This window comes from Puma concolor, chromosome D2 (genome assembly GCF_028749965.1).
Source record: "Puma concolor isolate L17-30 chromosome D2, mPumCon1.1.hap2, whole genome shotgun sequence".
Lineage (NCBI taxonomy): Eukaryota > Metazoa > Chordata > Mammalia > Carnivora > Felidae > Puma > Puma concolor.
In genome coordinates this window covers 36,016,832-36,043,121 of record NC_141677.1, presented here as the reverse complement: position 1 = coordinate 36,043,121, position 26,290 = coordinate 36,016,832, and the positions used below count along the sequence as shown (strand labels likewise).

General features: G+C 37.6%; 1 protein-coding gene across 5 annotated transcripts in view; it reads right to left on the bottom strand.

Moving 5' to 3' along the window:
• ADK (adenosine kinase) overlaps window positions 1-26,290 on the bottom strand; it is a 524,109-nt gene that overhangs the window by 22,677 nt on the left and 475,142 nt on the right. For all 5 annotated transcript variants that reach the window (XM_025917987.2, XM_086680037.1, XM_086680040.1 and 2 more), the window contains one exon: window positions 18,864-18,950. In XM_025917987.2, the coding sequence (XP_025773772.1) occupies window positions 18,864-18,950 (87 nt within the window). The remainder of the gene's footprint in view (window positions 1-18,863; window positions 18,951-26,290) is intronic.

Below are 26,290 nucleotides of genomic sequence, written 5' to 3'. Positions count from 1 at the left end.
TAAATATCTACACTTTGGTAATGATTTATGTGCTTTCTTAAACTGGCCTGCTATACTCTCTATACCAATAGTTACCAGATACATGTTGCCACATGGCATATGAGACAGTCATCTTTAAGGCTGTATTTTTATTACATGTAGCTGCTTTAGAGAATAAGATATATACTAAAACTTTGACTAGTATAATCCTCAATTTATTAGACCCATGCTACTACCACTCCTATACTTGATTTTTTATTATAAGAAGCAAATGAAAAGAAAGTAAAAACCAAGAATGCTATAAAAAATATTTTGATTTATCCAGTCAACCAACAGCTATTGAATGCCTATACCATTACTAGACATCATGAGTCAAAGATGGATAAAACATAGTGTTTGTCTTTGAGAATTTTATAGTTTTAGGAGAGAAAGCTATGTAAATACTTCAAAAATAATCCCGGCAGAAGTGTGAAACATGAACTTACTAGGAAAGAGACTGTTGGCAGAGAGATCAAATGTGAATCTACTGTAGTACTTTAGGAGTGGTTTGCAAACTGTGGTCTCTAGATCACCTAAGTCTTATCCTAGACCTACCAAATCAAAACCTGGATAGGGCCCAGAAACTGCCTTTTAATGAGTCTTCCAGGTGATCCTTATACATGCTCAAGTTTGAAAAACACTATCCTAGGTGATAGATAATAAGGTCAGGAAGTAGAAAAAATAGGTTTAGTGATCTGATGTGAGTGCTGATGAAAATGTAAACAGTTAAGGACCATTCTGTGGCTAAAGCTTAGGAAGCTGAGTGGACAATGAAACATGGGGTATGTACCAGGCTCAGTTCACATCAAGTGCTCTTCACTAGAGATGATCATTGCTTTCTCTGGGGAGGACCTACCCTTTACTCCACTCCCACCTGTCAGTGGAGGGAATACCAGCAAAGGTCCTAGGTAGGACAGTACAGGTGTGCTGTTATTTAATGCGCTGGACATTCACTGGGCATTCTGGCAAACCAAATTTAAATAACTACAGGAAAACTTCAACATATTCTGTGAAATCCTGACTGGAGCCTCTGATCTGTATGCCATTGCCTGTTACAACAGGAACTGATGTACAGATTTATGATCTTGACAATTAGTTTTCTTATTTGTATTATAAATACTCAGGACAATTGATATTAGATGTTGCCTTCTTTCCCAACACATGCATTCTCTCCAGATTTACCTCTATTTTTTAAAAAGTCATCTTATGTGTAACAAGGGGCTTGAACTCATGACCCCGAGATCAAGTCACATGCTCTACCGACTGAACCAGCCAGGCATCCCTCCATATTTACCTCTTTTTTTTTTTTTTTTTTTTTAAACTTACCTCTATTTTAAGTAACAGTAGGAGAAAGAGATCTGTGATCGGTCTCTCTGTCATTGGCTTAGTTGCATATACGTACTAGCATGAGTTAATCTTTTTTCTTTAATTTTTAATGTTTTATTATCAATATTTGAGAGAGAGGGAGACAGAGCATGAGCAGGGGAGGGGCACAGAGAGAGAGAGGGAGATACAGAATTTGAAGCAGGCTCCAGGCACCAAGCTGTTAACACAGAGCCCGATGTAGGGCTTGAACCCATGAACCATGAGATCATGACCTGAGCTGAAGTCAGATGTTTAACCAAATGAGCCACCCTGGTGCCTCAGCATGGGTTAATTTTTTTAAATTTTTTAAAAAAATTAAAATTTTTTTAACATGGGCTAATCTTTTTTTTTTTTTTTTTTAAATTATTTGAGAAAGAGAGAGAGAACATGAGTAGGGAGAGGGGCAGAGGGAGAGAAAAAGAATCCTCAGCAGGCTCCAATCTCGGTGTGGAGCCTGATGCTGGGCTTGATCCCATGACCCTGGCATCATGACCTGAGCCGAAATCAAGAGCTGGATGCTCAGCTAACTGAGCTACCCAGACACCCTTAGCATAGGTTTATCTTAAATCAAGGCGACCCTATACTAAATTATGGCCTACTTTACTATTTCCTGACTCATTCCACACCTTCTGACAAAATCCTGTGATAACAAGTTTCTTCACTAGAATGGTTTTTATTTGATGGAAGGGTGCAAGTTTGCTTTCAGCTGGCCATGTGATTGATTAATTCATTCACATAAAAAATATTTACTGAGTATTTACTCTATGCCAGGGACTTTTTTGGTTCCTAGGGATACTTTGGTGAATAAGACACACAGAGTCCCTGGTTCTCTTGAAGCTTATATTCTAATGAGGAAGATACAAAAAAAAAAAAAAAAAAAAATCCAAAGTAATAAGTTAGTAATTAAGATAACTAAGATAATAAATAAGTAAATAAATTAATTCCAGAGAGGGGTGCCTGGGTGGCTCCACTGGTTAAGCGTCTGACTTTGGCTCAGGTCATGATCTCACAGTTTGTGGGTTCGAGCCCCACGTTGGGCTCTGTGCTGATAGCTCAGAGCCTGGAGCCTGCTTCAGATTCTGTGTTTCCTTCTCTCTCTGCCCCTCCCCACTCGCATTCTGTCTCTCTCTCTCTCAAAAATAAGTAAACATTAAAAAGTATATATAGGGGCGCCTGGGTGGCGCAGTCGGTTAAGCGTCCGACTTCAGCCAGGTCACGATCTCGCGGTCCGTGAGTTCGAGCCCCGCGTCGGGCTCTGGGCTGATGGCTCGGAGCCTGGAGCCTGTTTCCGATTCTGTGTCTCCCTCTCTCTCTGCCCCTCCCCCGTTCATGCTCTGTCTCTCTCTGTCCCAAAAATAAATAAAAAATTTAAAAAAAAAAAAAAAAAAAAAAAAAAAAAAAAAAAAGTATATATAAAAAAAAAGATAATTCCAGACTATGTTAAGTGCTATTAAGGAAAATAACTATGTGTAGCAGTAGAGAATAGTAGTGAAGGGACCCATAGTAGATAGGATAATTAGAGAAGAGGTGACCTTTAAGTTGAAACTGAGGATGAGAAAGAGATAGCCATGTAAAGAGCAGGGAAAGACAATTCTAGGCCAAGGGAGCTCCATGTGTCCAAGGCCTAAAAGAAGAAGGCCAATATAATCAGAGGGCTGAAGCAAAGCTGAGAAAGAGAGCAGCATGAAATACAGATTCACAGATAGCGGATGGTATAGATCTTTTAGGGCAGATCTTTTAGGAGTTTAGATTTTTAGTCTAAGTGCAACTAGAAGCCACTGAAGCAAGGAAGTGAAGTAATTAAGTCTCTCCCTAAAAGGATTATTTTGGCTAGGGTTTAGAAAATGGAATGGAGAGCAAGAAAGACTGAAAGTACGAAAATAAGTTAGGAGCTGCTGTAGTAAGTAGAAAACAGGCCTAAGCTAAGGTCATGGGAGAAAAGTGGATGAAGGTGAGGAAAGATGATATGAGATATATTCTAAAAATTGACTCAAAAGAACTCACTGAAGGTATGGACACATGGAAAGAAATGCATCACTTGTGCATTGCTGGTGGGCATGCAAACTGGTGCAGTCACTGTGGAAAACAGTATGGAGTTTCCTCAAAAAGTTACAAATAGAACTATCCTACGACCCAGCAATTGTACTACCCCCAAATACATAAACACCAATTCAAAGGGATACATATACTCCTATATTTATAGCAGCATTATTTACAATACCCAAATTGTGCAAGCAGCCCAAGTGTCCATCAATAGATGCATGGATAAAGAAGATGTGGTATTGGGGCTCCTGGGTGGCTCAGTCAGTGGAACATCCAAGCCTTGATTTTAGCACAGGTCATAATCTCAGTTTCGTGAGTTTGAGCCCTGAATGGGCTCTGAGCTGACAGCACAGAGCCTGCTTAAGATTTCCCTCTTTCTCTGTCTCTCCTCTGCTTGCACTCTCTCTGTTTTCTCAAAATAAATAAATAAACTTAAAAAAAAAAAGATGTGGTATATATACATATACAGTGAAATATTACTCAGCCATAAAAAGAATGACATCTTGCCATTTGCAAGAATGTAGACAGAGCTAGAAGTGTAAAGTTAAGTGAAATAAGTCAGTCAGAGAAAGAGAAGTACCATACGATTTCACTCATGCTCAGTTTAAGAAACAAAACAAACAAGCAAAGGGGAAAAAAACCCTGACAAACAAAGAAACAGATTCTTAACTATAGAGAACAAACTGATGGTTATCAGAGGGGAGGTGGGTGAGTGAGACGGGTGAAATAGGTGATGGGGATTAAGGAGGGCACTTGTGAAGAGCACCCCAGGTCATGTATGGAATTGTTGAATCATTAAATTGTACACCTAAAACCACTATAACACTATATGTTAGCTAACTGGAATTAAAATAAAAACTTAATTAAAAAAATGACTCCTAGGTTTCCAGCTTGAGATTCAGGGTATTTGATGTTCCGTGTGTTGTGTTATAGATGGATTGTGCTGTAGGGAACATTTTAAGAACCATGAGTATGAGAAAAAGGGTGTAGACAGGCACACCAACATACACATTTAGAGCTTATCCATCCATTATCCTTTTAAGAAAAGTCACCTCCCCTCTAGCATTGGTTAGGGGGTTGGTTGATACAGTTTGTGCATGTAAATCAACCCTTACTACTAACCAAACCCAGGGGAGGGGATCTGACCCAAGAGCAAACAACTTATGGTTCTGCCAGTGTGCTACGGATGAATGGCACAAAATTGAGCTAACCTAATGTTCTCTTTAAGGAGCCAGAATGGGAAGCCAAGAGAGACCAGGAAGTTGATTGTGAGGTAGGAAGATGCACACAGGCAATGACAGCTGAACAACATTAATGCATGAGTACTGGAGTGAAGATCCATGAATATCTGCTATTCAGGTCCCTGGAACTGATCTGAATCTAGAATTACGATCTGGCTCCACTTTAAGTGAAAACCTGTCCAGTTTGGGCTCTTTCATGAGATTCGTTTGATAACAGATTAACATAATAATACCTTATGATGTGTCAGGCACTGTGTTTTACAAACATTATTTCATTTAACTTTCATGATAACCCAAGTGATATAGGCACTCATTATCCTCATTTTTGTAGATGAGGAAACTAAGGCTTAGAAATGTTAAGTAACTTGTCTGTAGTCCCAGAACTAGTTAATGGCAGTACCAGGATTCAGACCTATGTCTTGAGACCCATTGTCTTAACCACTGTGTTACAATGTCTTCCTTAATGCTTGTGTGCTTCCTTAAAAAAAAATTCCTTATCCTTAGCTAAACGAAATGGATTTCTGTTCCTTTTGTTCAAAGAGGCTTAAACCCAAAGTATGGCTACCTACTATATCTTACCCTCCCTTCCATGCCAACAAGGTCCCTCACATAGTATCATTCTTAAGAAGATTGAATAGAACAAAATACATAGCTGTACTGTAGGGATTTTTAAAATGTACATGTAAAAATAGGGTGCTAATTATAAATCCATATCTTTTCTTTTCCCTCTGCTTTTGAATACTTTAATATAGAATAAAGATTTAAATACAACTGTGAAGGGGCACCTGGCTGGCTCAGTTGGTAGAGCATGCAACTCTTGATCTTGGGGTTGTGAATTCAAGCTCCATGTTGGGCCTAGAGCTTACTTCAATACATACATACATACATACAGAACTGTAGAAAACCAATTTCCTCTATCTCCTGAAAAATTGAAAGAAAGAGCTCTGGTGGTGCCCTCTTATGTAACAAAACTTTATAATCTGCTATTTCATGGCTTAATGACTTAACTCAGGGTTGAATTTAGCTTATCATTACATAGCATTTCAAAGGCAAAGAACACTCTCCCAAAATCTTTCACTGTCCTTTCTGACAGTTGCTTCCAGGCTTCAGAAGAGGTCATCCCTCAGATTATCATCACTTTTATTAGTCATTTAGGCAGGTGAGCAGTAGTACCAGAAGGCATGAGAAGTTCAACCACAGTGTAGTAAATAAATGATTATACGTAAGAGAGGAAGACTAATTTTAAATCTAATGATTATTTTATTTTATTTTATTTATTTTTTTAATGTTTATTTGTTTTTGAGACAATGCGAGAGACAGAGTACAAGCAGCGGAGGGGCAGACAGAGGGAGACACAGAATCGGAAACAGGCTCCAGGCTCTGAGCCATCAGCCCAGAGCCCGACGCGGGGCTCGAACTCACGGACCGCGAGATCGTGACCTGGCTGAAGTCGGACGCTTAACCGACTGCGCCACCCAGGCGCCCCGAAAAAAAATTTTTAAAAAAAATAAGTTTTCAGTTTTGTGTTCATCATCCTAGGTGATTTTTTTTGACCATGACATTTTTGAAGCCATTTGCAAGAGGGCGGGTAGAGTGTTTATATGAATACCTTTTATCAAATTTAATAGCTAATTCAATTTCTATAGAAGGTAAGCAACTCCTCAGTCTGAACTTTTCTTTACACAGGTGTACAACTTGAAAAAAATCATTTTTAATATTTATTTATATTTGAGGTAGAGAGAGGCAGAGCACAAGTGGGGGAGGGGCAGACAGAGAAGGAAGCAATCCTAAGCAGGCTCCAGCTGAGCTGGAGCACAGAGCTTCATAGGGTGCTTGAACCCACTAGCTGTGAGATCATGACCTGAGCTGAAGTTGGATGCTTAACCAACTGAGCCACCCAGATGCCCCACATCAACTTTTTTAATCTTTTTTTTTTTTTTTTAATTTTTTTTTTTTCCAACGTTTATTTATTTTTGGGATAGAGAGAGACAGAGCATGAACGGGGGAGGGGCAGAGAGAGAGGGAGACACAGAATGGGAAACAGGCTCCAGGCTCTGAGCCATCAGCCCAGAGCCTGACGCGGGGCTCGAACTCACGGACCGCGAGATCGTGACCTGGCTGAAGTCGGACGCTTAACCGACTGCGCCACCCAGGCGCCCCAACTTTTCTAATCTTTAAGATGATGACTAACTTATAGCAAGCCAGAATATTTTACTTTATTTAAAAAATTTTTTTAAATGTTTTAATTCATTTTTTGAGAGAGAGAGAGAGAGGGCAGAGGAGGGGTGGAGATAGTGGGAGACACAGAAACCGAAGCAGGCTCCAGGCTCTGAGCTGTTAGCACAGAGCCTGATGCAGGGCTTGAACTCACAAACGTGACCTGAGCTGAAGTCGAATGCTTAACCCACTGAGTCACCCAGTCACCTCAAACCAGAATATTTTAGATTCTTTTTTAATGAAGAATGGTGGGGCATCTGGGTGGCTCAGTCAGTTAAGTGTCTGACTCTTGATTTCAGCTCAGGTCATGATCTCACAGTTGTGAGATCAAGCCCCATGCTGGGCTCTGTGCTGACAATGTGGAGCCTGCTTGGGATTCTCTCTCTTCCTCTCTTTCTGCTCTCCCCCCAGATAAATAAATAAACATTTGAAAAATGAAGAATGGTATCTAGGGGTGCCTGGGTGGCTCAGGTGGTTTGGCATCCAACTCTTGATATGGGCTTGGGTCATGATCCCAGGGTCTTGAGATCAAGCCCCACGTTGGGCTCTATGCTGAGCATGGAACTGCTTAAGATTCTCTCTCCTCTCTCTCTCTCTCTCTCCCTCCCTCCCTCCCTCCCCCTATGCCCCTCTCCCCAGCTCCTGTGCTCTCTCTCTTAAAAAAAAAAAAAAAAAAAAAAAAGTATCTAGAAACAAGGGTGGTATTGACAGTTTTATGTAATTAAACATTTATGTTTGCAGTTTTATGTATTAAACATTTACATTTAATAAAGATGTTAACAGGGTATTTTTTCTACAACAACATGTGTTTTAAATATTTTATAATTGTTTTACTACTCCTTTGAAATGCATTTTTCAGAAAAATCATGTATTTTTGCTGGTTTGAGTACAGATCATGGTGTCTTTACATTGTGTTCTGGTGTTAGCCTAATTAGTGAGAAAAACTCTGGAAAACCTTTACCTGTTAAATTCATATATTTAACAAGTCACAACCTGGAAATCTTGCTCTATCTGAAAACACCATTAAAAGTGCTTGACTATTATTACTGGAGGAAATTTTTAATAAAAGCTAATTAAGCTACAAAACTCCCAAGCGGTTAACTGATTTTAGGGGCTAAATTTCTGGTACTTCTAATTATCCTCTGATGGCTTTACTTAGTGTTTCACAACCATGACAGATGACAATGAAAAGCTGCAGTGAAATTCATCCACCCTGACACTGTGCTAAGCACCGGTTTCTCCCTCTCCAAGTTAAATCAATACTCTGTTTGAGTAAACACATTTACAGCTTTATTAGGATGTCTTGCTTGTTCTGTAACAGCTACTTGAAGCTGTGGTAACAAATCGACTCAACTCAGTTAAACCTAGAGAGCTGGGTAAGAGGCCCATCGATAAGGTTGTTATAAAAATAAACTGCAGGAGATCAGAAAGCTGGAGCAAACAGTCTGGTAAATGTCAATATTTTCCTTTAAGAGGATGACAAAAACAGTGAGATCATGTGGAAAGTCTTTTTCCCCCCCTTAAAAATGTTTCTTGTTTCAATTGGATAAAAGCATTTCTACTTCTTGTGCACAACTCTTCTGAATGAAATTTTTGCTTCCTAATTCCCATGTGCATGTGGAACAGGAAGCTGATGTAAATACTTGGTATTTTCCCTGCCATTTCAGATTCTTAATTTCCTTCATATTTAGAGGCTTATTTTGGTTCAGTGCCTTTGTAAAATGACCTTATTCAAGTTATATGGAGTACCTGGATGGCTCAGTCTTACCTTCTTTTTCTTAACGAAACAGAACTTTTGTCATGTACATTTGGGAGGTCATTGCAATGCAGTACTTACTCTTGCTAGAATATCTGTGAGACCTGATGTTGTACTTCCCAAATTAGGCCTTCCATATTTATGTATTTAACAAGACCAAACAGTGTTAGCCTTAGATAGGCCACACAACCTCCTAACTAGTGGTAGTACATAAAAATGTCTGCTACCTATTAGGAGTGAGCTTCCACAGTGGCTATAGCCCTACCAAATAAGATCTCATATACCCTCTTTTAGATTTTCACAGGTTGCTCAAAGGACTAACATCTGGCAGGAAATTCCCACTTCAATTTGGCTAGCTTAGACTACCCAGATGTGACAAAGTAATGGTTTCCCTCAAGGGAAAAGTGCTCAGATGTGAACTCTTTTTCTTTCATTTTCTATGTAGTCTAGTTAGTAAAATTTTGTTTTCTTATGTTTTGATTTCATATTGACTACCAACTAGTCATGAACTCAAGTGACAAGTTATGATCCATATATGCTAGAAAATACATAGTTTTCTGGAAAAAGAAAATCAACAAACATTAAATTTTGAAACAACCTAAAAAGCTACTTTGCCTGCCAGGGAAAGGTCTGACTTAGCAGGTATTTGTATAATGAAAACCAAAGCCTAAGTAGTGTCAGATGGGCAAGTGACTGACATGGACAGGAAGTCAATTCAGAGCAAAGGTTTCTTTATAATAGCTTAGCACCACACATCCTCCCACACAAAATGAGCAACTGAGCAGCATGGTATAATATATGGGCAAGTGGCCAGTGCTGTAACTATGAGGATAACTTATTTCCTCTTTCTGGTGACTGAAAATGGAAACCTGTCAAATTCTATTAACATGGCATGGGATACTGCATTTGAATTAAAAAACAAAACAAAACTCAAACCAAAAACCTTTTAAATGCCCTCAATTCAGGCAAGATCCTGAAGAGGACCACTAAACCATATGTTTTACTTGTATAGTGAAGTTGCTCTTCTGCCCCAACCCCTTTCAAAATACTGCTTTAAAGATCATTCCTCCTTATGAATCAGAAATGTGCAAGATCAGGTTAGAGTTTGAATTTTAAACCTAATGTGTGATCTCTGTTGTGGTTCTTCCCAAAATAAGAGTTTTAGCATATGCTTTTGTTTATAGTTGAAGTCAAACATCTTGGATACCCATATGCCAAGAAAATGTACATCAAAGACTTCAATCTATTTGGGATATTGACTCTTGTCTTGACCTATATATTTCTAAGAGGCCTATGTAACAGACTGCTCAACGAAAAACTTTCATCTGGGTTATTAACATGTGTAATTATTGAACCATGAATTAATGAGTCAGGAGCTCTGTCTCCTAGTACTGCATATTTGCAATTAAGTCCCTTTCTATGGGATTCACTTTCCTCATCCATCAAATGGGGACTTCTGAACAGACCATGGCTTTCATACCTAACATCGACTCGTTCCAGGGAGTTGTTTATGAGCCACCAAATAAAATGTGAATAAGACCAAATGAGGATTTGTTTAATCTCATTTCATTCTGATTCAGATAAGACCTCATTTGAACATACTTTGGTGACTGTAAACAGTTTGAAAACCTGAAAACCAGGAAATGTGATTTTTAAAAGTATTCCCTTTCAGCACTAACATATAATATAGTTAAAAAACAAAAAGGCTCATCAGGACAAGGAAGGTCATAGCTGCCAGAATAAGAGGATGATAGAAAACTTATTTATGTGAGCATATTTATGCCTGAATTCATAAGCAAGACAACTAATATTGTTATTTAACTCAATTGAAAAACCTTCATTTGCTCAGCTGACAATTCTTACCAGAAGGGTGATTCTAAAATTTTAAGAGTGTTTGATGATAGAAACTGGTTTTTAATTTGCCATCTATTTCATGGACTAGAAATAAAACAAACATATCTCGGGGCGCCTAGGTGGCTCAGTTGGCTAAGCATGCGACTTCAGCTCAGGTCATGATCTCTCAGTTCATGAGTTCAAGCCCTGTGTCGGGCTCTGTGCTGACAGCTCAGAGCCTGGAGCCTGCTTTAGATTCTGTGTCTCCCTCTCTCTCTGCCCCTCCCCCACTCATGCTTTGTCTTTCTTTCTCAAAAATAAACATTAAAAAAATTTCTTCAAAAAAACCAAACATATCTCGTCTCTATAAAAGGTCAATGTTAGCTGGATAATTAAATGAAAAAAAAAAATTAAGAGCCAGTGTTCATACCCCAGGTTTGGGAATTCATATATCTGAAGTGAGAACAGTTGTGAATTTAGTAATTGTGTAATTTATGTTTTATTCAGACTATTGATAGTAAGCAGCTTTACAACATCAGAGGTTCTGTTTCATACAAATTTTCATATAAGTAGTTTGGAAAGTTGTTTTTAATCACTTTTTAACCATGACTAAGACTTCTGCTAGGTCCCATGATTAGCCAGGCTATGCATCAGCACTACTAACATGACTTTAATTATTTTATTTATATAAATTACAAAGCCAATGAAGGTACACTGTAACAAATTCAAACACAATTAAGACAAGATCTAAAACTGAATACATTTAGCTTCATGAAAACTTATTATATTGCTCCTACTTTTTTTAATCTTGGTATTTATTGATTGATAAAATCTGTTAGGTCATAGACAGGCATCAGTCTATAGACTAGTGTTTAGAAAACCATTTTGGCTATTTCTCCTCCTTTGGAGGGGAAGATAAGATGATATACTAATGGAACAGAGTATAACAAAATAATTAGTGCTAAGAACTCTGGGGTCAAACTTTGAGTTTGAATCCTGGTTTTCACTGTGACTTTGGGCATACTTGATCTTTTCCACCTCTGAGACAGAGGAACTGCCCAGCTGAGCCTTGGCCTGGCTGCCAATCAACAGACTTGTGGAGCTAAATAAATGGTTGTTGTTTTAGGTCACAAAGTTTTGGGGGTGGTTTGTTATGTATACAACTAATACATGTTATATGAACCAGACAGATATGGTAGGTAAGACTGATCAAGTCCATGTAATAGCAGTTGGGTCCACTAATGAATTCAAATTAGTTCCATTTGACTAGTAAATATTCAAGATCAGGAAAGTGATACGCATATATTTTGCCATTTCACAATTCTATCTAAGAAAATTAACTTCAGAAATGTTGCTTATGACATTTCCTCTGGCCCTCTGTCACTAAATACAATCTTATAAATATCAACATTGTTTTCTTAGAATAAATATTTCTCAATAACCTTCAAATTTAGAAAACTTAGGTTCATATTTGAACTTCAGGGTCTGATAGTCTACATGGCTCAGACTATCTGTCTTATTGAAATCTCCCAGAAGACAAAGTCCTTTGAATTCCATTATCTATTTATAATTGTACTAGGTGAAGGCCATCCAGGATACTAGTTCTTTGAGGAAGCATTCATGTTTGTGAGAAATTCTAGACTTTACAACTTAATTATTATTATTATTTTTTCAACGTTTATTTATTTTTGGGACAGAGAGAGACAGAGCATGAATGGGGGAGGGGCAGAGAGAGAGGGAGACACAGAATCGGAAACAGGCTCCAGGCTCTGAGCCATCAGCCCAGAGCCTGACACGGGGCTCGAACTCACGGACCGCGAGATCGTGACCTGGCTGAAGTCGGACGCTAAACCGACTGCGCCACCCAGGCGCCCTATTTTTTTTTTAACGTTTATTCATTTTTGAGAGAGAGAGAGAGAGAGAGAGAGAGAGAGACAGAGTGTGAGCAGGGGAGGGGCACAGAGAGAGGGAGACACAGAATCCAAAGTAGGCTCCAGGCTCTGAGCTGTCAGCACAGAGCCCAACACTGGACTCGAATCCATGAACTGTGAGATCATGACCCGAGCCGAAGTCGAATGCTTAACCGACTGAGCTACTCAGGCGCCCCCAGACTTTACAACCTAAAATTATCCAGTATTCCATGTGAACCAAAGTTATTTCTCTTTTTTTTTGTCATGGCTTCAGAATCATCTACCTCTTTAAGCCAACAAAGGCTTAAATAACTTTAGGCAATTGTTCTTGAAACTTGTTCCTGGTCCCACATCAGCACTAGAATAGCATGTCGTGAAGTGTCCTATGACTGTGCATCGCAGAGTGTCCTATGACTGTGCAAGGTATGAATCCCCCCTCCCCCACTGTGAACTTGGGCTGCTGTCCATGGTGAATTTCCTATTCTGAATGATGAAGTCAATTTCATACAATTTTAAGGAAAACCGCTGCCTAAGAAATAAAATTCCTGGGTGGCTCAGTTGGTTGTGCATCCGACTTTGGCTCATGTTATGATCTCACAGATCATGAGTTCAAGCTCCGTTATCGGGTTCTGTGCTGACAGCTCAGAGCCTGGAGCCTGCTTTGGATTCTGTGTATCCCTCTCTTTCCGCCCCTGCCCTGCTCACGCTCTCTCTCTCTCAAAAATAAACATTAAAAAAAAAAAAAAAAGAAAAAGAGATAAAATACCAAAGATGTCCTACTGAAGTTACAAGACAGGGAAAGGTATTATTGTTTCCCTGGGTGTGGGTGTGGGGGTGAGTAGGAGTATGCAACTCGTATCTTGGTCATCATCCAATAAATCCTCTGCATACAATGAGTGCTATATGAAAGTTTTGATTCTTGAGTGAATTGTTGTGAGAAATGACATATTTAAGTTATTTTCTAATTTTCTGAGTTGGACAGCTAAGAAAAGAGGTAGTGCAGAAAAAATATCACAAGAATTCTGTGCCACTTCTTTGCACAGCACAATTTAGCAGCAATTAAGAACAGGAGAGCAAGTTACACATTTGGGAACAAATAAACAAGGTGAGAATAGAAAATACGAAGATAATTTAGAAAATCCCCATGACTCTCAGACGTATAGATGCGTGTTACTTGAGAAGGAAGTAGCATCCTTGTTTGAGAAACTTAAACCTTTTTCTCTTAACCAAAATTCTTTCTTGAAAATGAATTATAAAGTAAAATTGATGTTTCTTCTTATTAGATGGGAAATAGGGTAATTATTTACATTGTGATTGCTAAGTGCATTTAATAGTCATTTGTATACTATAGGTAATATCTTTTAGGGTGATATATTTTCTCTGCTAAAGCTGTCATGAGAAACTTAAAAATAAAAAGTATTAGAGGTTAGCACAGTTACTTTACTGTCATTCAAAAGAAACTGTTCTAAGCTATATATGGCTCTTAACTACATTTAACGAAGCTTTTTTAATCCTAAGAATGTTGGTCCTTGGGTGAGGTCTCCAGTCTTTTATCTGAGAGCTATATATATATGTTCTTGGGTATAATCTGTCAAAGGTGTACTCACTTTTAGTGATTTGTAGGTCTAGTCCATATTCCTACAGCTGCCATAAAACTTACAACTAAATCATATTAGATTAACACAGGCTGGTATTGATAGCCCACTGGGAACATATTGATTAGGTCCCCTTTCATGTTATTTGTTATGATTTTTCTTCTCAGTTTCATTTACCGGGAAGACACAGGGGAAGAGATTTCACCAGGAACAATGACAGTGCCTGTCACAAAATGTTCTCAATGTTTCCATTTGTTACTATGGCAGTGACAAAGAGGGTTCCAAATGAAAAGGCAGACCTGCTGTGACAAAGCACAGCAGGACAACAGGAAGAAATTTTCTCCTGACCTGGGAAATTAGGAAATCACACTTAGAGATTATAGAATTGTCTCCATTTCCAAGGGTACAATCGTAGCACTTGGGCTTTTGAGGGAGAATGTGAAAAGGGTAGTTCCATCAGGCCTGGCTATGGACAAATAAAGGGCAAATGTTACAGAGTTCTTAAGATCTCCAAATAGAACAAGGAAGCATGCTTGTAGAGGCTAGAGGGAATTGTCACTGTTACTGAACACTTGAGATGGAACTATGAATTTAATTTATATACATTTGGGGTACTCATTTTAAAATTATAGGGGCGCCTGGGTGGCGCAGTCGGTTAAGCGTCCGACTTCAGCCAGGTCACGATCTCGCTGTCCGTGAGTTCGAGCCCTGCGTCAGGCTCTGGGCTGATGGCTCAGAGCCTGGAGCCTGTTTCCCATTCTGTGTCTCCCTCTCTCTCTGCCCCTCCCCCGTTCATGCTCTGTCTCTCTCTATCCCAAAAATAAATAAACGTTGAAAAAAAAAATTTAAAATTATACATGAAAATCTATGATGTACTATAGTTATATATCTCTTATGTGGCTAATAAGAACACATGGCACTCTGGTACTGGGATATGTAATTAGCACATGTTAGATGAAGTGATGCTTCATCTAAGAAACTGGGACTGGAATATAGTAATGCAAAGTCACAAAAGACAGAAATACTCTTAAGCCAACAAAACTCAAAAGTAATAGGAGGAATATATTAACTATCTAAGGATAGAATGTGTCAGTCAGAGGAGATATGTTAATCAGGCAATAAAATAGAGCAAAGAAGAAGAAACTACATAGTAAATGTAAAAGCTGCTATTGCCTCTCCATTCATATTCAAGGTAGAGAAGTAAGCTTCAACAGCTGGAGTATTTCCGATCCTAGTAGAAAGGCTTTCCCTAGTGTAGAGATGGAAGTAGGGGTTTTTAACCAATGAGATTTTTGTTTTAGTATTTCCAACTAACAAGACCATCTCTATTGTAAAATGGAATGCATTAGCTTGGTGCTATTAAATGGTTGATTCATATAACTCCTTGTATTCAGATTCCATGCTGACCCAGCAAGTTTACGATCTGTCTTTCTGTATCTCTGTAGTGCAATCGATTCTACTGCTTAGCAAAAAGCTCCTGGTTCAAACTCACCAGGGACTATAGTCCTTCGATTATTTTCCCTTTCCCTTTCTCTTTCTTTTCTGCAACAATCTTACCCTAGAGTCCTCATGATTCCTATCAGATAACAAAAGCTCCTGTTCAATACACGAAATCATCTATTCAGATAACAGAAAGATTCTCTTTGGCAAAAAAACAGCTTTGGTTAGTAAGGCTGGTCTGTGGCTCTCAGTCCTAATGATGAGATTCCTCTAAAAGTTTAGAGAAGGAAGAGTGCAGTAAGGACACTGACTCTGGAGCCAGTCTGTCTGGATTAGAATTTTGTCCCTATTACTTTCTAGCTATGAGACTTTGAGCAAGTTACCTAACCCCTCTGTATCTCAGTTTTCTCATCAGTAAAATGGGGTTAAAAATAACCGACCTCAGTGAGATTTTATGAACATTAAATGAATTAATATTTGTAAAATGCTTAAGATGCTGATTGGCTAGTAGGTGCTGTATAAATGTTACCTATTGTTATACTGTATAGTTTGACTTACACAGAATGTGCTAAACATGCCCAGATAAGTATTTCAGTTCTAAAATGACATTGGAGTGTTCATGTCATTGCATGACTCAATCTGTCAGGATCTGATTATCCTGGAAATTGATCAGAGTAGGGTTAAAGTGAGAAAAATGGCTACCTCATTGAGGTAGTACCAGTAAAGTCCTGCCTACTGTCAGCCTGCCTTCCACCTTCTCTATAGTGATTTCAACAGCATGTAGTGAAATCCACTGTTTGGATCCAGGGTATGATGAAAGTGAAAAAAGTGAGGAAGCTGCCAACATATTACACAAGGGGTTGACAAATTAGAGCCTGAGGGCCAATTCCAGCCTGTGGCCTGTTTTTGTGTAACTGGAGAGATACAAAAGGTTTTTACATTTTTAGAGTGTTGTAAAAAACCTAAACCAAAACAAAAAGCAAATATACAAACAAACAAAACTGGAATATGTAATACAGCTTGCATATGACTTGCAAACCTAAAATATTCACTTTCTGGCCCTTTATAAAAAAAGTTTGTGGATCCCTGTTCAACATACTTCCCTTACCACTTACCTCACTGTACCCCAACAATAAATCGTAGGTAGGTAGAGTGAAATAAAAAAGAGGCTGAAAATCCTGTAACAGAGAGCCCAAGTGTCTTGGTGAGGTAGTTCATTTATTTAAAAAAAAATTTTTTTTTAACATTTATTTATTTTTGAGAGAGAGAGAGAGACAGCATGAGCAGGGAGGGGTAGAGAGAGAGGGAGACACAGAATCCAAAGCAGGCTCCAGGCTCCGAGCTGTCGCACAGAGCCCAACGCGGGGCTCGAACTCAGAAACTGCGAGATCATGACCTGAGCCGAAGTCGCACGCGTAACCGACTGAGCCACCCAGGCACCCTGAGGTAGTTCATTTATTACCCTTACCACGATACAAATGGGTAGCTTCAGTACCCTAAGAATGACTTCTCTCACCCTCAGAAAGTCCCTATGTTTTTACCCAGTACTGGGAATTTATAGGTAGGTATTTGTAAAGGAGTTTGTTTTTGCAGGGCAGCCCACGACTGAAGGTAGTGACTAATTAGGTCACTACTAAATATGATGGTACCTTACTAAATATTAAAAAAAATAGAACACTTAATGTTTTAAGTATTTAAAGTACTTAAATAATGCACACACAAGGTATAAGTTTAAAAGTTATGTACTGGGGTGACTGGGTGGCTCAGTCAGTTAAGCATCCACTCTTGATTTAGGCTGAGGTCATGATCCTGAGGTTGTGGGATCGAGGCCTGCATCGAGCCCTGTGTTGGGCTCTGTGCTTAGTATGGAACGTGCTTGAGATTCTCTCTCTCTCCCTCTCCCTTCGCCCCTCTCCCCACTCATGTGCACACTCTCTAAAATTAAAAAAAAAAAAAAAAAAGTTATGTACGAATATTCTGGTTTAACCAATTTTAAGTGAGAAATCCATGGTGCTTCTTTAATGTATTACAGAATTTAGCTCAATTCTGGATAAGATATTTTTAGCCTACATGGATTTACAGCTCTGAAGAAATAAGGCATAGAAAAAATAGCTGCAAAATACTCTAATCAATGATAAAGACGTTCAGAGCATAGACACAAAAGATACAAGCATGGCAGTAAAATAGAATGTTATCTGTGGTATGTACTCTTTCCAAAGAAAAGGACATGCATTGGGGCATGTATGAGTCTATTGGTTAACAGCTCATTTAAGAGTAGGCATGAATATTTTCAAAGAAGGAAACATGAGAAATTTATGTTGGTGAAAAAGATCATTAAAAGAATATCTATATTTTATTTTATTTTAATTTTTTTTAACATTTATTTATTTTTGAGACAGAGAGAGACAGAGCATGAACGGGGGAGGGTCAGAGAGAGGGAGACACAGAATCTGAAACAGGCTCCAGGCTCCGAGCCGTCAGCACAGAGCCCGATGCGGGGCTCGAACTCACTGACCGCGAGATCATGACCTGAGCTGAAGTCGGCCGCCCAACCGACTGAGCCACCCAGGCGCCCCAAGAATATCTATATTTTAAACAATACTACATAATTTGAGATAAGTTTCCCATGATTCAAATTATCTTCCAAGGAAAGGAGGACAATGGTTAACTCTATTTGCCTTTTTTGTCCCTGTTCAAGCCTGATGTTATAAACAGAGATCAGGAGGGACTCTTCTGGATTATCAGTCAGGAATGTAAAGCTTTCTAGAGACCACAGTCTAGCTTAACTACACTTAACTAGAAGGGGTTTAGACATAGCAAAAGAACCTTTGAACCAGATTTTAGATCAATCTAAGTCATCAAGCAAAGGATCTTCCAACTGTCTTCAACTTATTTTTGAGTATTCAGTCTAAAAATGATTTAGTCCTTACAAATTGTGCCACCCAGGTGCCCTGTGCCAGTTCTTACTAAGCCTGAACCAGACAAAAATTTAACCCTTCCTAGTATATCATAAACATTTAACTACTGTGTTAGATGTTTTAACCAAATGATACAATCTAAAGATACCATCCTTAGTTATTAGAATACTGTTTAAAATTCACCACAACTTGTTTAGAAGAACAACAATGTGTTGACATTTAAGCCTGAAGGACTATGAATATACTATATACTATACTTGATGCAGCTTGTTTAAGCAATATTCTCACACACAAATCACTGGGGTATAGCATAATAGAAAATTATCTTTAAGCCAAAAATAAGTATTTTTCCTGTTGTAAAATACCTTATAATATTCACAGTGATAGTAGCATATGGAAAGAACATTAGGAGTTAATTATTTACAAGAAGAAATTAAGTTATTAAATTCATAAATCTTGGCTAAGTGGTAGAGGCAAGGGTTAAAGGAAATGTTTAACTTGTAAGTATGAAATAAATGAGTCTGTACCTCCAACAAATGCATCTCCAGCTCCATTGGTATCAACAATTTCTTCCTGGTTTTGATCCAAGACAGCAAACGCAGTGACTTCATTTTCTGCAAGTAGAAGCCAAAGAAAGGCAGACTGACTTCTCTTTATAACACTCAATATACAAACTCACCTAATAAAGTTTGAAGCTCCTTGACCATTCATTAACAAACAGAGAGACAGAACCTGAGTTCCATATTCTGTACATGAGTACTTGGGAACCAAGGTGCAAAGTCATCTGTAAACAATGCTTTTCTGGGGTACTTTTCAGCATATACATGCTGTATGTGTTATATCTGGGTAGTTCACATATTTTGGGAATGACTGTAAATCATAGCAGTACCTTTCTGGACAGTATAAATACTTGAACAGAAACTACGAGCAAAAGAAAGTGTTTGTAAGGATTGGATCATGGATCTCTAATAAAGCTTCAAGCCTGACTGCATTCTTGGCAGTGAAATCTTGGATACAGTTGAAGAGCTGTAAATTTAAAATATATAAATAATGAGTCTTGGGTGTTTCTCTACAGATAATCACAATGGTATAATAAAAAACATAAGTACTATTCCGTTATGATACTTCATGCCAATGTTAAGAATTTCTGATTTTAGTGGGTTCATTACAAATAACCTAATCTGGTTACTTTTTACAAAGGAGTTCCTATTTCTTTTAAACTATATGTCAACTAGCAAAAGGGAAAGCTACCACTGAGTGTTTGGGTAGGACAAAAGGGACAGTGCAATGGGTTCTTGCCTTACAGCAGTCTGGACCAGGGCTTGGTTGTTTTGACTATAACGTAACCTAATACTTTAAACTTGGCCCTTAACAGTGGAATGGAGTTACTTGTGATGAAATTTGGCCCAGAGGACATCTGTAAAAGATTGGATAGTGCTTTTTATTGGTGGCTTGAACTTCTGAAATCACAAATTTGCATCCCTTATGGGGACAAATATGGCCAAAGACTTGTAAACTTCACTCTCACCTAAGAGAGAGGAAAAAGAGATATTGAACACCTTAGGGTCTTAATAAAGAACCTAAGAATCTCAAAAAGCATGTTCTGGGGGCACCTGGGTAGCTTAGTTGGTTAAATATCTGACTTTGGCTCACGTCACAATCTCCTGGTTTGTGAGTTTGAGCCCTGCGCTGATAGCTCTGAGCCTGGATGCTGCTTAGGATTCTGTGTCTCCATCTCTTTCTGCCCCTCCCCGCTCATGCTCTGTTTCTCTCTCAAAAATAAATAAACATTGGGGCGCCTGGGTGGCTCAGTCGGTTGAGCGTCCGACTTCGGCTCAGGTCATGATCTCACGGTCCGTGAGTTCGAGCCCCGCGTCGGGCTCTGTGCTGACAGCTCAGAGCCTGGAGCCTGCTTCAGATTCTGTGTCTCCCTCCCTCTTTGACCCTCCCCCATTCATGCTCTGTCTCTCTCTGTCTCAAAAATAAATAAAACATTAAAAAATAAATAAATAAATAAACATTAAAAATAAAAAAGCATATCTTGTCTGCCTTCTCTTACCTGGTACTAATGTTACTTTCAACAAGAGATAAGCTCAGATATGATAATCTTCAAGATGAAGATTCTTCGCTTAGTGATCCCTTTGACCATATGACTGCAGATGCTAACACTCCATATCAGAAGCATCTACTTAAACTCTTTAAGTAACTAACTTTCCACATTTTGTAACACCAGAACAACATGGTAGTTAACAACATTTTGATTAATTAGAAGTTAAGGCATAAATATCCAGGATTAAATTTTCTAGGGAGTGTGTAGTATATATTGCTACAAAGGCAGAAAAAAAAGTAAGCAGACTTTACTAGAAATAATTAGGAAAGGGCTACAATCTGATTTAGGCAAAAGGACTATACCATAAATATTTATAAGGAAATCTGATTTTATTACTTCCAAGTACAAGTCATACTATAAAGAGAATTAACAACTGTAAAGTAAGAACAAACAGCCACTAAATAAGTAAAATTGGCTAAGTTAATGATGCCATTACCATTTATAATAGGGTTACATTGCGTAATAATAAAATATGTCTATAAAAACACTTAAGGTAATGCAAGTATTAATATAAGAATTAATTACTGGAGTACAGATTTTAAAATAATTACATACAAATGGTAAGTAAGCCATAATTAGATATAATTCCTTGAGTTCTTTGTTTGAAAAAGTCATTGATTTTTGGTTGGATAAATCTTTATTATGAATAGAACCTAACTCAAGATGGGAGAGATTTTGAACTCTGTTCTTAAGAATCATGACTTCTGGGGTGCCTGGTAGTTCAGTTGGTTAGGCATCTGACTCAGTCTCAGGTCATGATCTCACGGTCCATGGGTTTAAACCCTGCACTGGGCTCTGTACTGACAGCTCAGAGCCTGGAGCCTGCTTCAGATTCTGTGTAACCTTCCCTCTCTACCCCTCCCCTGCTCGTGCTATGTCTCTCTCTCTCTCAAAAATAAAATAAAACATTAAAAAAAAAAAAAAAAAAGAATCATGACTTCTTGATCTAAACTACTGAAAAATAATTTTTTTTAGATGTTTATTTGTTTTTGAGAGAGACAGCACAAGTGAGAGAGGGGCAGAGAGAGAAGGGAACAGAGGATCCTAAGCAGGCTCTGTGCTGACAGCCCAATGCGGGGCTTGAACTCATGAACCATGAGATCATGACCTGAGCCAAAGTTGGATGCTTAACTGACTGAGCCACCCAGGTGCCCCTAAAGTACTGAAAATTCTAAATGAAAACTATTTTCAGGATATATGTGTAGATCCTTGAGATGCTTTATCTTTAGATGTCATAGAGTTCATTTCTTGTAATATAAAGAATTTTTCACCTTTTCTACTTATTAATGGAAATAAATATGTAAGAATATCAAGACCGTAAAAGAACTATCATAAACTGGTATGGATATAGTCCAGTCTCTATTATCTTCTGTATCTAGAGTTATATTATGAGAGCTCCTTTCAAAATAATGACCCTGAAAATGTGTAAGACCTTGAAATGTGTTCTAAATTACTGAAGAAGGATTAAACAATGTTTAATAATATTTAAGTTCAATTATATTGTTGGTACATTCTGATTTTTTGAAATGAAATGATCTAAGTTAGTTTATAGAGCTATTTAACTCCCCACACAACTAACTAGACAGTATTTACCAGCATGACCTATTCTATAGCCTTCTAGACAATTTACTGTATGAACACATGAAATACCGCACTAAATCTTAAGACACACTTACAGGCATGAACATTATTCAGCTAATGAGGCCCAGGACATTCACATGACTCACTTGGACCTAGTTTTCTTAGGTGTGAAATGGGCCTGGAGTAGCTGTGGGAAGAAGTAGAAAAAATAGCTTTCTGTCTGAGTTGTAGAAAAATGACATTGTTAGTTCTGATCAAGTACTTAGGATAAATTAGAGCCTTTTATTCCTGCGACGTATTCATTTAATAACTGGAAAGCTGTATCTCCCACTTCCTTTCACCCATTTTGCTCATTCTTCTATCTCCCTCCCCTCTGGCAACCACTAGTTTGTTCTCTTTGTTTGTAAGTCTGATCCTTCTTTTTGTTTATTCATTTGTTTTGTTTTTAGATTTCACATGTAAGTGAAATCATATGATATTTGTCTTTCTCTGACTTATTTCACTTAGCATAACACCTTCTAGGTCCACTTATGTCATTGCAAATGGTAAGATCTCATTCTTTTTATGGCTTCATAATATTCCATTGTGTGTGTGTGTGTGTGTGTGTGTGTGTGTGTGTGTATACACACACATACACACCACATCTTTATTCCTTCATATATCTATGGACACTAGGGTTGCTTTCATATCTTGGCTATTGTGAATATAGTCAATGGTAACTGGAATAGTGTTGTATGGTGACAGATGGCAGGTACACTTGTGGTAAGCACAGAATAATGTATAGAGTTGTGGAATCACTCTGTTATATACTTGAAACTAATGCAACACAGTGTGTCAATTATACTCAGATAGAAAAGTTTTAAAAACAAGAAGTATATAATATGTGGGAGAATATTATTAATACTACATGGAATTACTAATAAAAAGATTTAGTAATTTTTTATATCTTATGACTTTTTTGTTAAAGATTTTAATAAATCTTTAACAAAGCCCTTTTGGGGGGCTCGAACTCACAACCCCAAGAAAAAGAGTTGCATGCTGTACTAACTGAGTCAGCCAAGTGCCCCAAAAGATTTTTTTTATATCTTTTAAAAATGTTTTTACTTATTTTTGAGAGAGAGAGGGACACAGTGTGAGTGGGGGAGGGGCAGAGAGAGAGGGGGAGACAGAATCTGAAGCAGGCTCCAGGCTCTGAGCTGTCAGCAGAGAGCCCTATGCAGGGCTCGAACTCAGAAGCGGTGAAATCGTGACCTGAGCCAAAGTTGGATGCTCAACTGACTGAGCCATTCAGGTGCTCCAACATTTTTTTATATCTTTAAGAAAAAAAAAGGTAAGTCAGAGCCATTGCTCCTCAAATCTTTCCAAACTTCTTTAAAGTGAGAAGGAAAAGGATTAATTATTATTAATATGTAATAATTATTATTTCTATTTTCTGGATTTCCTTCTATAAAACCACAAAATCATGAGCTTCTCTAAGCAGACAGGAAACAGAAAAGAACAAGTCAGTTGATACCAGATTTGTTTGGTGTCATTTATTAGATAAGAGCCTCAGGGTACCTTCATTAAGAACAATGAAATTTAGCTTACTTAAAATATAAAATAATAAAATTCAAACATTCTCTGGACAGTTTATATAAACAAATAATTTACTTTTCACTTTACTTTGACATAAACTTCACTACCTAATCACTTAGGAACACACTCTGGTTAGAATCAAAACATCTCCACATGTTTGTAATGCTAAGTCAATTATAGTAGAGATGGCAAGTTCACACAAATGCCACAATATCTAACTGAAAAAATAATAAAAACTTCAGGCACTCAATGCCAAACAATTAGATTACATGTTTTTGTAGCTTTACCACTAGCAAATTAACTATATATTTTTACCATTGTATACATACAACCTCATGATAATATCCTTTGAAAATTTTGTTCAAGGTATTTTAAAATGTCATGTTTTGTTATACACTTTTTGATGTCACGTCTAAATTGTGGGCAAGATGTAACTGTTGAAGATATATAGCAGGATGAGGTGTTTTCAACCTCAAGGTGGACTATAGTCACCACCTCTGCCACTGTCTCTAAGCATCCCCAGGTATGGAAAAAACAGAAGAGTGATGGCAAAATCTTCACCATGAAGTGAAAAGTTTAACTAGGTTAGAAACTAAAACTCTTAAGATTCTTAAAAGAGGTTCCTCTACCTTGGTCATTCCTTATAATGAGAGAATATTAATATTTTTGTTTGCTTGTTTTTAATTAACCTTTCATTTGGACATAATTTTAAACTTACAGAAAAGTTTGATGAGAAAGAGAACTCCCATGGAACATTTATCCAGGTTCACCAGTTTTTAAGATTTTGCCAAAATTTCTTTATCAATCCTTCCATATATTTATTTATTTATTAATTATTATTATTATTTATGCTTTCAAGCCATTTGAGCATAAATTGCATATATAAGGCCCTTTACTTCTTAATAATGCAGTGTTTATTTCTAAAAACAAAGATACTCTTTTAAGTAACCACAGTATAATTGAATAAATTAAAAAACTTGTTATTTTATCTAATCTGTATTCCATATTCCAATTTTATTAATTGTCCTAGTGTCCTTTACACCAATTTTTTCATCCACTACAGGATCCAGTCTAGAATCACATATTACTTTTAGTTGTCTTCCTTCCTTCCTTCCTTCCTTCCTTCCTTCCTTCCTTCCTTCCTTCCTTCCTTCCTTCCTTCCTTTTTTAATTTAAACTTTTGAATAGGTAATGCACACATATAGTTAAAAAATATGAATTTATGAAAAGGTATGCTATTAAACTCTTTCTCACCTCTTATCTCCTATATATCCAGTTTCTAATTGTATTGCTTTCCAATCTGGTTATCACTGTTATTGTTTTTCTGTATATCCTCCCAGAATTTCTCTATGCATACACAAGCAAACATATTCTTCTTTTTTTCTTCTTAAATAAAAACATATCATACTATGCAGGCTGCTCTGGACCATGTTTTTTCACTTGGAGATCTTTCTATGTTGGTAAGCAGAGAATGTCTTCTTTTTTAAATTGCTGCATAATAGTCCACTGAATGGATATACTATAACTTTTTTAAGCAGTCCTCTATTGATGGACTTTTAGGTTGTTTTTTTTCAAGTCTTCTGTTATTACATACAATGTTGCAAAGCACTAATGCTTTTATTTTAGGCAGACCCTAAATTTAATTATTGTACTTAAAAGCCAAGTCTATAATTTCATTCCTTCTTTTACAGGGGGCTGACATAAGAAAACTAAGTTGTTATACAAAGAACATGAAATATGCTTGTGTCAAAGAATAGGAAAAGAAGTGAGAATCCAGGAAATGCTTTTGTTTTTCATTAGGATACACATACCAGGATATGAGCAAAGACACCCTGCTCAGACTGCCCTAATAAACAGGGTAATGAAACAGATGACAAATTCTGCTAATAATAGAGATTTATAGAACAATCCTAATTAACAAGGACTTTTGGGGAATGAAGAGAGCTGGGTTAATTTAATTTTCTGGTTAACTAAAGAAAAAGCACAAAGTCTAATTTTTAGTTAGAAATCTTTCTAAATGTATTAATATAATAATATACCATGACATCCCTGCTTTAATTAGTTTAGTTTATTGAACTGAATGAAAATTTTCTTTGATAATAGAGAATCCTACAGCACATGTTAATGTCATTATTCTGAATATCAATTCTTATTGTAGTTCCAAAGGTGTAAGTGCTTTCACGAAAGGCAGGATAAATGGAATAGTTGGAGGAACATTGGATTAGGACTCAAAAGACCCATGGTTTTGGTCTGGTGTTGGTTCAGCTACTTTATTCAACAAACGCTGATTAAGAGCTTATCATGTGTCAGGCAGTCAAGACTGGGAATACAGATGTGAATAGGTCAGACAAAAACCCTGCTCTCATGGGACCTACATTCTAGTGAGGATAGACAATATACAAGTAACAAAAAAATGAACAAGATAATTTGAGATAATAATAAGTGCCATAAAGAAAATAAAACAGGATGATGTGATAAAGTATGACTAGAGGGGCAAATTAATCTAGATGGGTGTTACTTCACTGCAGAGGGGATGTTTGAATTGAGACTTCAATACCAAGATGGAGCCAGCCTTGTGAAGATACAGGTGCAAGATATTCAAGAGCAGAGGCTCTGGGCTAGCAACAAGCTTGGTGAGCTAAGCCTGTTTAAAGTTAAGAAGACCACTGTAACCAGACTATAGTGAGG